Source organism: Cydia splendana, chromosome 7 (assembly GCF_910591565.1).
Source record: "Cydia splendana chromosome 7, ilCydSple1.2, whole genome shotgun sequence".
Classification (NCBI taxonomy): Eukaryota; Metazoa; Arthropoda; class Insecta; order Lepidoptera; family Tortricidae; genus Cydia; species Cydia splendana.
In genome coordinates, this window is record NC_085966.1 from 10,451,558 (window position 1) to 10,466,227 (window position 14,670).

The 14,670-nt window shown below is 36.3% G+C and overlaps 3 protein-coding genes and 1 long non-coding RNA gene across 4 annotated transcripts in view; 1 reads left to right on the forward strand and 3 right to left on the reverse strand.

The window, feature by feature from the left end:
- The window catches only part of LOC134792135 (uncharacterized), a 688,366-nt gene that overhangs the window by 439,816 nt on the left and 233,880 nt on the right, over positions 1-14,670 (forward strand). The window lies entirely within an intron of this gene.
- Positions 3,023-3,707, reverse strand: LOC134792298 (uncharacterized). The gene has a single exon (XM_063763568.1). It carries the CDS (start codon positions 3,686-3,688, stop codon positions 3,023-3,025), a length of 666 nt encoding a protein of 221 aa, XP_063619638.1. The 5' UTR covers positions 3,689-3,707.
- On the reverse strand, positions 5,113-6,403 carry LOC134792299 (uncharacterized). The gene has a single exon (XM_063763569.1). The coding sequence runs from the start codon at positions 6,223-6,225 to the stop codon at positions 5,113-5,115; it is 1,113 nt and encodes a 370-aa protein (XP_063619639.1). The 5' UTR covers positions 6,226-6,403.
- LOC134792495 (uncharacterized) lies at positions 11,888-12,530 on the reverse strand. Its single transcript, XM_063763771.1, has one exon. The coding sequence runs from the start codon at positions 12,528-12,530 to the stop codon at positions 11,931-11,933; it is 600 nt and encodes a 199-aa protein (XP_063619841.1). The 3' UTR covers positions 11,888-11,930.

A 14,670-nucleotide genomic window follows, 5' to 3' on the forward strand; every position in this document is an offset into this window, starting at 1 on the left:
AGTATAGATATTGTGTACACGATGTATATCTTTAATGTACCTATTGGAAATTAAGTAAAACAAGTGGTTTTTCCCAAAAATATAAATTGTTTTATTTCAAGTTCACAGTTAAACTTAATCCGCCACCATAGTTTCACACAGAGAGAGAGGCGCGACAGTGCTGCCACCATACGCAAATATCAGTAATGAGTAAACTAGTAAACGAGATTACATTGCATTCTACCAACAGTACCTATTACCATGTGTGATGAATAAACTATTATCTATCTATCTATCTATTACTTTATTTATAGAATAATACCCATAACTACAGTGACGATCAATCAAATTATACAATAACAATTACATATTATGGCAAGTAGGTTACTATTTATCAGTATAATTAATCCCTAACAATAAATATAGGTATCTAAATACATAACAATAATCTAATATAATCAATCCATAACAGTACATAATCCTTTTCGAATTTTCCCATCTCTTGGATATATCCCAAAACACATATAAATTGAATTATACGATGTTAACTCCAAACAAAAATATCCAGATACATAATACCAGATCCATAAATAGCTTTGCAATGCAATCTGAATACGCAAACTGTTGCGGTCCGATGTTCAGAAGTTAGAGCTGACAGCGTTAGATTTCCAAACAGGCAAACATCTCAACTACCAATGAAACGTGACTTACCTTCCAGCCGATTTCGATCTAACAATTTGTTATATTTAGAATAGAATAGAATAGAATAGAGAGCGTTTATTCGTGACAAAAAAATAAAACAACAAGTAACACAATAACATGGTCACGAAATGGTCCCGACTCAGCAGGTGCTAGCCTGGCTAGGCTAGCGCTGGTCTTCCGTCGGGGCCATGATTTTTTACAGCGCTAAATTTAAGTAGAATCCGCTTATAATGACATCAAAGGGAAGTGACAAACATGTCATACTAAGATCATAGTTGATTAACTTCTTATTTTTGTAATTTTTCCAAATTTGTCTCAAATTCCTTTGTGTGAGATGAGTTTTACCGTTATCACTGAGAATCAAAACTAGAACAACTTACACGCTACGCACGCACCAAACGTCCTCGCAGAGAATGTCGTGGGGACAGACAGCCATGAAATGCAGCGAATGTGTTAGTTATAACCGGACATAATATCATGAAAATAGGATTTATAGTAAGTGATTTGTCACTATTAAGCGAACCGACTTTGTCACAAAGAATTTTATATGAAAACCAAACTTCGCACAGAAATTACGTCATAGTAGCAAGCGGTTGATAGTCAGTATTAAGCGGAGTCATAATAGACGGAGTCCACATGTCACAATATTAGGCATTTCATGCTCACGGTTAAGATGCCTTGACGACTCGATTCTGGTTGCTTTTTGTGCACACTGCACACCAGTCAGTGTGAGCGATCGTGAAGGTCGAACAACCCGTTTACAATTTGTTTAATCAGAATTGGTCGCCTTGCAATTAATTCCTTGAACGGAACACAAAATCCTACAATTCCATACCATTTTTGTGATGTTCTTGGATTCACGTATATCATCGGTTTCGAACGTAGGTAGTCCCCATTTTCCTCTCTGGATATTGATTATTGAGGAAAATATTTTTACATAATTATTTGATGTATATTTACCATAGCTATGCCCCTACGTTTGACTCTTTTCGATTTTTTGATTATTGTAAAAATCAGGGTCACCATTTTCTGCAGCTGACTATACCACTAATCACAACTATGCGCTTCTATTTTTGCAGGAAAGCACCAATCCTGCCTTAAAACAAGGCTAAAGAGATCAATCATTATGACAGTTGAACCCTATAAGTTTCACAGAAGCATTAACTTTAGAATTCTCATTTAAATTATGATTGACTTGCTGTAACATTCCACCTCGCCTGTCAAGTTATTCAAGAAGGCAATGCGCATATTGGTAGGCTTATAATTCATAAACACCTGAAGCAAATTTCGGCTGTGACTTATTGAACTCTAAATTAATTTCCCTGAGGTTTCGATAAGGCTGATGTTAATAACTTTGTGCCGATAACTTTTGGGTCCCGAATATTTTATCACAGAAACGACGCCGCGCCATAAGTTCGGGGTTTTTTCATTCAACTGTATGAAACAGTAGGTAAAATATGTCTAGAATATTAAAAGGCCTGCAATTCAAATACTTACATAGTTACATCAAGTTCTAACACATTAAATAAATTAAAATATCAAGCGTCATGCTTACACATGTGTTTAGGCCGCCGTTTATTATTTATTTATTTATTAGGTACCTACTCAAATAAGTGACACAGCATTACAGTAAAAATCAAGGCACGTGAAACTACAAAATAAGAATACGAGAAAACAAAAAGAAAACTACAAATAAAAACCAAAGACAAATTAAACATTAGATTTGGGCGACGACATAAGAGCGTGGCTCCGTTGCGTCGTCTGACTTATAAGTCATTAGACACATAACATAATACATAACATAACATAATACAAAGTTTAGTGGAAAACTTAATTTAATTAAAAACTATAGTTACATAATTTTCAAAAAACAAGTGAAACTCAGTAGGTAATAATCTGGCGTAGGTACCTATACAATACACCGTGGTCCGTTTTAAATTCACTGACTGAGTAATTACTGAGCAAAACTTTGTTGCCGTCCATCTGTTAGAATTTTAGGGAGTCTTTTATCCAAATTATACACTAGACTGTTTCCTGTTCTATTACAGTCACCTACCTCGGCAAATTTACTACCTGGTCTAGTAACTTTCTGACAGTGTTGTAACACTTGCTCCAAAAAGGGAATTTTGCTCTTTGAAATGAAATACCAGTCGTGTCAGGACAGAAGTTTTCAGTTTTTATTTTCATTTGTTTTAATGGACCAGCCATTCCATGTAAGGAAAGGAAACTACTTAAATCTAGCCTGCCTTTGACTTTCATTCGAGTAGAAGCTGATAATATGCGAGATTGAAGATACAATTTTCAATTAGTAGCACACAACCTGCGCCAGTAAGTAGTTACTTTAGTATTGATAATTTACAATTCTTCCACATATCACTTCAACAGCAAAAAATATAACTGAAATAACGTAACCGCCGAGTAAAGTCAAAAAACTGCCCATAAAATGTTCCAGCCGAAGCGGTTCTGTGCGGCGATGTTGTGAGTTGCGGAGCAATGAAATGCCCCTTCTGAAGAAACGGGCATACATTCTTTCACTAAATCCGCCTTCCAGGGAGGCACTCAAGATACGATTAACAGAAGCAGTTAAGTAAGAAAACTTCTTGAAAAATATTACAGTTGGGCTATTTGCAATCTTTTTTGGTATTATTTGCAAATGTCTTGTACCCATATACTTCATTAGCCTGAAATAAACTGTCTCTTTGTTCATAGCAATCACAAAGTCTAAACTTCCATTTGAAATACTGTCTACAGTTTGGCGCCCTTCTGCTAGATTCATGACGATATAATTGTCGTATATGAAACTATCATCTGAATAATATTCTTTGTAAATAGCGATTCCTCCAAATGGCTTTTTGGTTGCAAGAACGTCTTCAAATGTATAAAATGGCTCGTCATAAAAAGTGTGTTTCATAATGCTTATCAGCGCCGCCTGGTACACCGTTCTGATAACAAAGCAAAACCAAATCCAGATTCCGACCACCATTAGTAGAGATGGCTTTGAGGGCATTTTAGTTACAGGTACCGTAAACCGGGGATACTTTGATCAATTTTAGAGTTTGGGACCAGTTTTTGACGATCCTAATATACGTAAAAATATGAAATAAAAATATAATAATCGGTTTTTTCTCTTCTTTCAGCCTGCCAAATAAAAAAAAATTACGACTTATAATTTTTTCAGAAAAAAAATAAAAACAACGTGATCAAAGTTATATTGAGAATGGGGTTACTTTGAAACCACTACTTTTTTTGCTGACAATCTAAAGTAGACCCGCTAATAAGCCCGTAAAAAATAAAAAAATAAAAATTTGTTAAGTACTTTTTAAGTTATATATATTTTTAAGGTGTGGGGTTACTTTGATAACATACCAAATGATACAAATTAATCACTTTAAGCGCTTATTAGATCATTTACTATAAATAACGTAGGGGTTTAACTTATCATCGCACTTAGCAACAGATTTTTGAATTGCAAGCTTTTCCGTTTCAGTAAATTTGGTATGTGCCTTTGATATGTTGCCTTTATACTTATTGTATAAAGTTCTATATAAAATATTGTATGCTTTCCATGGCGCACGAATAGATTTTAAGCCCGCCACTATTTTTTCAAGTGCATCATTGAGTTGATCTTCTTGGTATTTTTTGTAGTCTCGATTTTTTTTTGTAATCTCTGGCATTGTTTCTATAAAAGAATATGCATTATTATTTATTGTAGAATTAATACCCTGGTGGGCTGGTGGCCTCATGCACGTATGATAAAAAACCTAAATCAAAGCCGCAGGATAAAATATAGCCAATTTCCATCCAGAAAGTTAATTACCTACAATAAAAAAGGGTAAAATAATGTTTTAAATCAGATAAGCAGTTCCGAAGATCAACTCCTACATACAAACTTATAATTTTACATCCTCTTCCTCTTGCACTGACTCAAACGATACTTATTTATTATATAACTATTGAAAAATATACATTAAAAAATCGTAAGCTGCCAAAATAATTCATGGTGTTACTTTAATATTTTGATCAATTTCACCACGTAGAAGTGACCAAAGACACCCCGACCCATGGATTCCCCGGCTACGTGCGCATGTGTAGGTTGTCGAATTCGGGTATTTTTTTATAAACTCACGAATAAACACTGATTAACCTAAGACACTATAAAATTACATGTTTAATACATTTGGCACAAATACAGTCAAAGTTTTTCAACCAAGAAAACCAGGTAGAAAAGCGTACCCGCCATTAATATTTATTTTCTACACGAAATATTAATAATTACACTCGCATCCGATTACTACGCGGTTAAGCAACTATCAGTATTGCCAAAAAAGAAAAAATAACTGCGAAGGTATTTTTCAATTCGTTAAAACAAGCACTTTAGTAGCGGAGGGAAGTTGTTATCAAAGTCGACCCGCAAATCAAAGTAACCCCGGTTTACGGTAGCCCCATGAACATAACCCAAGAATAAAATAGCAAGTTCGACTTCGGCGGGCTTATTTTCAGGGCTCGTATAACTTTCCTCCAAGCACGCGTCTTTGTAAATGTATTCATAAAAATTATTCCAATAAACAGAAAAAAGATTAGCATCCTTACGTTAATTTGCAAAGGGTATAACAGTTTTTCCCAGGTCGGCTTCACGGCAGGTAGGCCTGCAGCCCACACTATGTCCATGGAACTGTACGTGAAAGAAATTTGAAAATTTGCATATTTATCAGGAGACAGCGGGGCGGAGCACATCGCAGCGTGAGCTACGCCGTTGAACACGTCGCCGAGAGAACCTGTCCAGTTGTTGTTCACGAATTCGCCCCAGTCACTGCCATCAGTCGGTGCTTTTATTACAAGTGAAGCGTTCAAAATATTCATCACTAAAGTTAAAAGATCACCGTCTTTACCTGCTGGAGCGCTATCATTGCTCAAATACATAAATGGATGTTGCTCAAATGTTGATAGAATAAAAGGGCACTGATACATATTCGAAAATTTTTCTGGGTATACTGATTTAAAACAAGAATCATCCGCGCAGTTTAAACTTATGTTTAACTTTACAGGGTCGCTATTCAGGCATTTCTCTGGCAAAACAAGAAAATATGAAGATATTGTGGGCTCTTTATCTCCGAGGGAACCTTGAATTAATACCACATTAACTATAAAAACACTGGATAATGTTTCGAAAATTACTTTATCACCACATGTTTCATCTTCGATAGAATAGCACACAATGACATATTTTCCTGTTGTATCATATTGGTTCTGGGCAAGCCATCGAAGCATATCTGCTATCTCTGAAGATTCCTGTCCAAACAACACGAATTGATGTATTGATGTGAGTCGACGCTGGGGTATATATTGTCCCAATTTTAACTGTACTGACTGGTTGTAATTGCTTAAGAACGTTGCCAAACCAATTAACTTAATATTGTTAAACATAACCAAAGTAACGTACCGCCATTCAAAATTATAAAATGCAATTTTTGCAGCTATCTTACTCATATGTCTAATGAATGAAAATTCGTTGTTTATGAAGAGCTGTGAATTGTTCAAAGCCATTTTTCAGTGTTGGACTCAAAACATTGTAGTCCAGCACACGTAGTTTGCATGAAATTAGGGCTTACAGTCATTTGTCACGCTATTCAATAAAATCTGTAATTACTAATGCGCATGTTACAGTTATTACCTTTTAGGTGACTATGTGGTTATTTTCTTAATGCACTTTGACCTATAGTGTAATTATTTTGTGAAATCATCGCACTACGAACATACGCAATACTCGCAATACTTAATCCATTTCGTGCTTGCATTTTTTTACGCTTTGGGGAGATTCAGTGCGATAAGTATCGTAATTATCGTAGTCGTAGTAAGTTAATAATTGCGTTGCTAATGCTTTTATATAAATTGTCTGGTAACAACCAAAACTCTCTAATTGCAAAAAAATATATGTATTAAATATTTATTAGCTTTATTTTAACGTTTCTATAAGAGAATAAATTGAACATAAAATGACCATTTATATTGTGTCCTTCATACCGGGTGTGGCCTGTAATAGGAGCAAAAAATTAAACTGTAGGCATACTGACTAACATTTGTTCAGCTACTTTTAAAAACTTGTGGTTTGATTTTTAATACACTTTAAAGTTTATTCTAAGACGCAATGTATTTCGAATTTTGTTATGTTTAAGCCGTGACAACACTGACTTAATATTAGAAATAGACACACAGAGCGGAACAAAAACGTCAACAAAATGTGGGTCAGAATGACAGTAGCGGCAAATTTGCATTGATGATAAAAACGCTTACGTAAATTTTGAGTCAAGATAAATGTTTTGTACGGAAAAGAACTTACTGTCGTAAGCATTAAATTTGTAAACATTAGTACCAACACTGTTAAAACTTTAAGTCCGATGGCACTAAACGTAACTTCACCTTTGTATTTACGTCAAACAACGTCAAATGAGAACGAATGGAGTCCCTTTGGTACATTTTAATAGGTATTACTGTACAGAAAAACCAAAGTAATAAATGAATCAATTTAATTTGATCGGGAGTTCAAATAAAATTAATTCATGGTAACAACCCGTTTAAGTTACATAAAACAAATTTATTTTTAATAAGTAAGTATGTATAGGTACGTCTTTAAATACTATTTTCCTTGAAATAAATTCAACTTATTAAATAACTGTGTATTTTAGATCTACATAATCTTCGCACTTTCGTTCTTTGCAATATAGTGCACGGGGATATTCAGGTCGCTACTGGTACTGATTGGTTATGGTATTTATCAAGAAATTCCTGTGGTTGTCACTGTGTTCAGACAGGTTTAACATTTACAGTTAGTCGATGTAAGCCCTTATTGGTCGTGTATATGTCGGAAACAGGGAAATGCGCCGAACACACAAGTGCCGTTTTGCCTTGTTTAAAACTGCATCACCCCTATCTCTTGCTATAATAGCAGTACACTCAGCACGTCGCATAGGTTTTCTTGGAAATCTTGAATTTAAACATAATATTATATGTTACGAATTCCATATAAATAAAAAAAAGTATTGACCTCACATCGACTCATTAGATTTTTGTTCCTTCACATCCCTTCTTTGGTACTAACAAAATAATTTATACAAAACCATGAAATTACCACCAGATTACATAAATTATGTAATGCTATCCAAAGAACTAACCGAAAGAAATACATTCCAAGCTTTTTCCTTATTTTATCATTGTTATTTTTGCATATTTTGACGACCATTTTACGACATTGTTGACAACTTCACATTTGAGCGGTCTATACAAGACTAAACGAAAAAGTAACGCGTGATCTGTTTTAACGTCACTTTTGCGGGGCCATTTTTTGCGGCTGATTGGGTATCCAGTTCTTATTCTATATCAATGCGTGACAAGCAATGTCAATCACAATGATATGGCGTGGCGATGGCGTCCATTGAAGATAATATTTATTTTGTATGAAAAATAAGGAGTCTAAATACTTCATAATTTTTAAAAGTTGTTGAACAAAAGTGTCACCGTTTGAGGAGTACAGTCTATGTTTTAATTATTTGCTCGTGTTACAGGCCACACCCGGTATATGTTTTCCCAGAAGGTAATAAGCTTGTCAATCTCAATAAAAAGTCGTAGGATTTAGAGGCATCTTATGTAATTGTGCGCCATAAGAGGTCGACGTAGTCTAGACAATGGCTGTTAAAAATAAAACAGATAAAAGCTTATGAAATGAAAATATTGATTTTTAGGCAACTATTGGCCCATAAATAAATACCTTAAAACTAGCATACATATTATTATAAAATATATCTTAAAACTAAAAACACACAATTATGGCTGCGATGCAGTTCGCAACCCCGCAGTGTCGGGAGCCGGCCGCGGAACGCCGGATCTTGACACTCTTCGGTCAAAACTCCTCCTTGGTGAAGCTCGCTTAGCTTGGTTAGGTTATTAGATTATAGATTACTTAGTAACTTGGTGACTGTCGCTTATGATTGACTGATTAAACTCGTGTACCTACTTTATTTTTTACTAGCTGTGCCCGCGGCTCCGCCCGCGTGGAATTCGGTCTGTGTCAGTAAGCGGCTAATTTCTAATCCTAATTTCTCTCCGTCTCCCCTGGAGGCGGAACTTGAAGTAGGTAAAGTTGACAGATGGATATGCTAGAGGACTGCAGTCCAGATAAAATATTTTACAATTAGGTACCACTAAATAAAACTACACTCCAAAGTCAATAGTTTTTTCGACCTTATTCAAATTTTACACGTGATTTAAACGACAGAGTAGGTAGTAGGTGTATATCGGACGATACAGTAAGCCGTAAGGTATACGCGCGCGAGCGAAAGCGAAGCGGCCTGCCTGTGGCTAGACCGCCACTCACCGTGGTCTTCTTCAGACTCCTGAGGAAGACACGTGCCCCTTGTAACCTCAATGCGTTGCGAGACTTTCGGGAATTATTCGATTGTTTACGGGAATGCATGGTAATGCGTATAAAATACGAGTCCCAAATCATTTGACTCCGCAAACGACCAGTGCCGGATTAAGATATCTTGATGCCCTAAGCATTTCTAGACCATGGTGCCCTCTCTCCCTAGGGTCATCAAGATTACATTGAATTTTTTTGGTAAATTGAGTGACGTTCATTGCCGCATTACAGCTGAGAATGGAAATTAATCACATCATTTTATCAGGACAATTGACAGTGCCGCAGCAGTAACGTTGCAACAGAGTACCTAATGCTGCTGCAGTCGCCACCCGAATGTCACCTTTATCACATCGTAGAATGTCATTGAAAACGCGAGCGAAGCGAGCGCGAAAATTTTTCGATATAAAAACGCAATTTTATAGACAGTTGTACATTTTTACTTTTAGTATGGAAATCAGTCACATCATTTTATCACGAAAATTGACAGTGCTGCAGCAATAACGTTGCAACAGAGTAATACTGCTGCAGTCGCCATAGCTTTGAAAGTGATTGAAAACGCGAGCGAAGCGAGCGCGAAAATTTTTCGATATAAAAACGCAATTTGATAGACAGAGTTGTACATTTTTACTTTTAGTATGGAAATCAGTCACATCATTATATCACGAAAATTGACAGTGCTACAGCAGTAACGTTGCAACGGAGTAATGCTGCTGCAGTCGCCATATCTTAGAAAGTGATCGAAAGCGCGAGCGAAGCGAGCGCGAAACTTTTTCGATATAAATAGGCAGTTTGATAGACAGTTGTACATTTTTGCTTTTAGTATGGAAATCAGTCACATCATTTTATCACGAAAATTGACAGTGCAGCAGCAGCAACGTTGCAACAGAGTAATGCTGCTGCAGTCCCCATATCTTAGAAAGTTATTGAAACGCGAGCGAAGCGAGCGCGAAAATTTTTCGATATAAAAATGCAATTTGATAGACAGTTGTACATTTTTACTTTTAGTATGGAAATCAGTCACATCATTTTATCACGAAAATTGACAGTGCTACAGAAATAACGTTGCAACAGAGTAATGCTGCTGCAGTCGCCATATCTTAGAAAGTTATTGAAAATGCGAGCGAAGCGAGCGCGAAATTTTTTCGATATAAAAACGCAATTTGATAGACAGTTGTACATTTTTACTTTTAGTATGGAAATCAGTCACATCATTTTATCCGGAAATTGACAGTGCTGCAGCAGTAACGTTGCAACAGAGTAATGCTGCTGCAGTCGCCATATATTAGAAAGTGATTAAAGACGCGTGCGAAGCGAGCGCGAACATTTTTCGATATAAAAACGCAATTTGATAGACAGTTGTACATTTTTAATTTTAGTATGGAAATCAGTCACATAATTTTATCACGAAAATTGACAGTGCTACAGCAGTAACGTTGCAACAGGGTAATGCTGCTGCAGTCGCCATATCTTAGAAAGCAATAGAAAACGCGAGCGAAGCGAGCGCGAAAATTTTTCGATATAAAAACCCAATTTGATAGACAGTTAGACAGTTGTACATTTTTACTTTTAGTATGGAAGTCAGTCACATCATTTTATCACGAAAATTTACAGTGCTGCAGCAGCAACGTTGCAACAGAGTAATGCTGCTGCAGTCGCCATATCTTAGAAAGTTATTGAAAACGCGAGCGAAGCGAGCGCGAACATTTTTCGATATATTATTAATTTATTAAATCAACATAATTATTCAATTATTTTTGTTGATATCCGTGTCTTCTAAACTTAGAGTTAATTTGGCAAAATCTTTCCTCGGTGGCTTATTCATGTCACAACGTATTAAATTCAGCTCCATCTGTTAGGTTACCAGGGTACTCAATAGTGGTAGCACATATTTGAAAAAAGTTTGCCCCTCCTTCCTAAGTAGCGCCATACGATTCAGGGGCAAACTTAAGTCAATCGAGTATTGTGGCTACCCCCCCTTTTTAGGGTTGAATTTTTATAGCCTATAACCTGGCCGGGGATTTTCTCGACAGATTAGTAAAGTTTTTATCAAAATCCGTTCAGCCGTTTTCACGTGATGCGCGTTCAAATAAACAGACAAACAGATAAACAGATAAACAGACAAACAGACAAAAATTCTAAAAACTTTTGGAACGTGTTCTGTTATCGATTCTAAGTATCCCCAGCCAACTTTTTTTCAAATATCTTCCATGTACAGACTTTCGACCGTCTTCAGCTTTATTATATGTATAGATTCTTTATTCTTACCTACACTGACAATCATTTATTTTTTACTATATTTGTAACAAATCTCACAAAAGAAAACTATTATCGATGCAATCCATCCAGCGGCCAATACTACGTAACATCCCGCGTAGTGTCCAACGTTAATTGCTACTGAACTTTCTATCTTCCTCGATGTTTGCATATTGGCATGATCTTTATAGAACTTCTCAATGAAACCGCCTACGTTTAAACGCTCAAGCACTTGATTCACGGACTCCACCATTGGAGAGAATTTCTTAAAAAATAAAACAGTGGGACTTGTCACAATGGTCTCGGGCAAAATATGTAAATTGCCATAATGTTTTGAAAGAAAATTATTTGCAGTAACCTTTTTCACAGCCAGAACGTACTTCATTCCTTTCGATAAACTGACCATGGTTTTAAAAATGTCGGTGATGTTAATGGGTTTCCAGTTGTTATATACTTCAGGAACGTCAATGAAAATCTCCTTGAGTGATGGCACACCACCAAATGGATAACCATAATTTATTTTTTTTGAATTCTGGAGAGTTATAGTTATTTTTCATGGCGCGTATAAGTGATGTCCTGATGTCTAATAGAACGTTCGTATCATAAAACAATAATATACCCAAAGCAAAAATATAGTCATACATGCCGGTTTTGAAGGCAATGTCGTCATGGGCATACCCATGAAAGTTGCCCATGCTTTGAACAAGAAGCTTTTATGAGGTCGCGCAGCCGTAATAATTCTTGTGGAAATTTTAGTCCAGTATTTGCTTTTGAGGAACACAGCTACCAGTATGACGAATAAAAATGTAACAACTAAAGATATCCTAGCTATTATTTGAAATGGTCGCATAAGTCTTTGCCAAGCTGGCAGCGGTATTGCAGGGTGAGTGACCCAAACAATATTGATCGAATAGTAGTTTGTGGACATATGAAAATCTCTGCTTCTGGTCAGCGTTATACATGAGGATGTCATAGAGAAATTTGCAAGGTCATAGTAAACGTCTGCCAAGGATCCTGACCAATAACCGTGATTGTTTAGCTGCCCAAAGCCGGAGCCCCAATATGGAGTCATTACCTTCAGAGTTGCGTTTAAAGCATCTGCGATGAGTAGCAAGAGGTCACCGTCTGCGCCTTCCGGGGTTCCCGACAATCCCGACTCCAGAGACATAAAGGGGACCTGCATTGGACACCTGTGAATTTTTTAAAGTTTCATGTTAAATAATTTTGTGCATGAATTTTGAATGCAGGTTTCCTGAACTGGGTGAGGTAAACTTATTTTACATTTTTCGTCATCATAAACAAAATATGTAAAACCAATTAAATTGCTAGCTCCGGAACCTCAAACTGCATGACCTTGTCTCTAGTGGATTCTTCAAAATCGAGGTATCCATTGCCGACGACCACACTTTTCCGGTAAAGTTGCATGAACGCGCATAATCCGAGAAGAGTTGAGGAGTTATGGAGAACCATAGTCATGTATCTCCATTCGAAGTTGTTGAGGGCTACCTTAGCCGCGGTGACAGTTAAGTTTTGAGCCGCTGTATTGTCTTCATTGAGTAGAATTAAATCGGAATTAAGGTTGCTATCTATCGGCATGTCGTCCGAGGTGTATGTGTGACATTAAACATTATGCTCTAAATCACCTGGAGTCTATCTCGATGCATTAGTTTTAATAATAGGTATATCGGAAATTGATTTTTTTTACAGGTTATGGGTAGTAAACCTGACAAATGCGCACGCATTTCTTTTTAATTACTTTATAATGGACGTAACTAATTGCCACAAATTGTCACCGAGCCCGTATAAGAATTATCTCAATAAATTTAATAATAATAGTAATTAGGATTTTTATTCGAATTGGATTATTGAAATGATCTCTCACCGACTTGTCGAACGAGCGAGCGAAGCGAAGCCAAGTTCTTACATTCGACTTGGATCACGCGGCTGGCTAGCGGCACGTCCCGGCATTTCGATGTTTTTAAGCTGAACTGTCAGAAGATAGTTTGATACTCAAGAACTTAAGTAAATTTGTTCTAATTTAAATGAAATTGGGTAACCGAGTAGTTGAGGGCATTATATTTTAGTCATTAAATTATGAGCAGGCTCGATTAAGGGATTATTGAGGTAGAAGAGCTTAGAAGGGCAAAAAGCTGTTTGTGAGTGCCTAGCTATTCTGGTCATTTTATTTCCAAAAAACATGGTCGAATTTAGTATCAAATGAAAGTGCTCGGTTTGCACTTTTATAATATCGTTTTTAAATTTACCTTTTTGAAATAATTAGCAAGATAAAAATAAAATAATATAAACATAATATAGGTATTTGACATTTGACAGGAAATATTTCGGCTTAGCACAGATACAGTTTATTTTAATCTCTATGATTTCTATGATGACTTAAATCTAGGGGAGGGACAGTTGTATATAAAGAACTTTATTTGAAAAAATAGCGACATCTATGTTATATACTTAACGCTAAACTTTTTTCTTTTCATATGGCTTCACTTTATTTCGTCAGAACGTCTTAAAAGTCTTGTATCTAAGGCATGGATCAATCAAAAAAACATCTGTTAGAACAGATTATTTATGGCCATCGTTGCCATGGAGGCGATTGTCACAAAAAAACAACTTTGTCAAATAAAACTCAAAATATTATAAATGAATGAATATATAAATATACTTAACCTAGCTTTAAAATGATAATACATTGATTGAAAATTAATTAGATAACAATATACTTTCAGCAAAGATCATAGTAAAGTACCACCCTGTATATAACTGTCGGTAACGTATTAAGAAGTAGGTAGGTATGTTGTAACTTGCAGTGCCGTTACAGGGGGGTTCATACTCGTAGGTAGCTGATTATTCATGGTCAGGTACCACCTTATGTACCTATGAAGCAATAAACTACACTGATTAGAGTCGGACCAAGCTAACTCTGCAGTCTGAATGGCATTTGCAATGACAAAGTGTGGCAATGTCAAATTACACACCCTAACTTTGTTCCATTCAAGTCGGTGCAAAGCTAGCATAGACGGACGCTACTGATTATTTAAGCCATAGACTAGGAATCCTCTAGACGGAGTTTAGAGCAATTATTTCATGATGCTGCCAAAAATAAGGGGGCGCGGGGGACGAGGTGAGCGAGTTCCCGTGCCGTGATTGGTCCGTTCAAAGACACGGACGTCACACAAAGACACTTTCGACTCGAAAATGGAGTAAAACTACCGTATTTGTGGCAGAGGGGGTAGAGCTACTATGCTCAGTCTGGAGGATGTCTATTGTCTGTGATTTAGGGTAATATTATGTAAGGAAAATAAAAATTA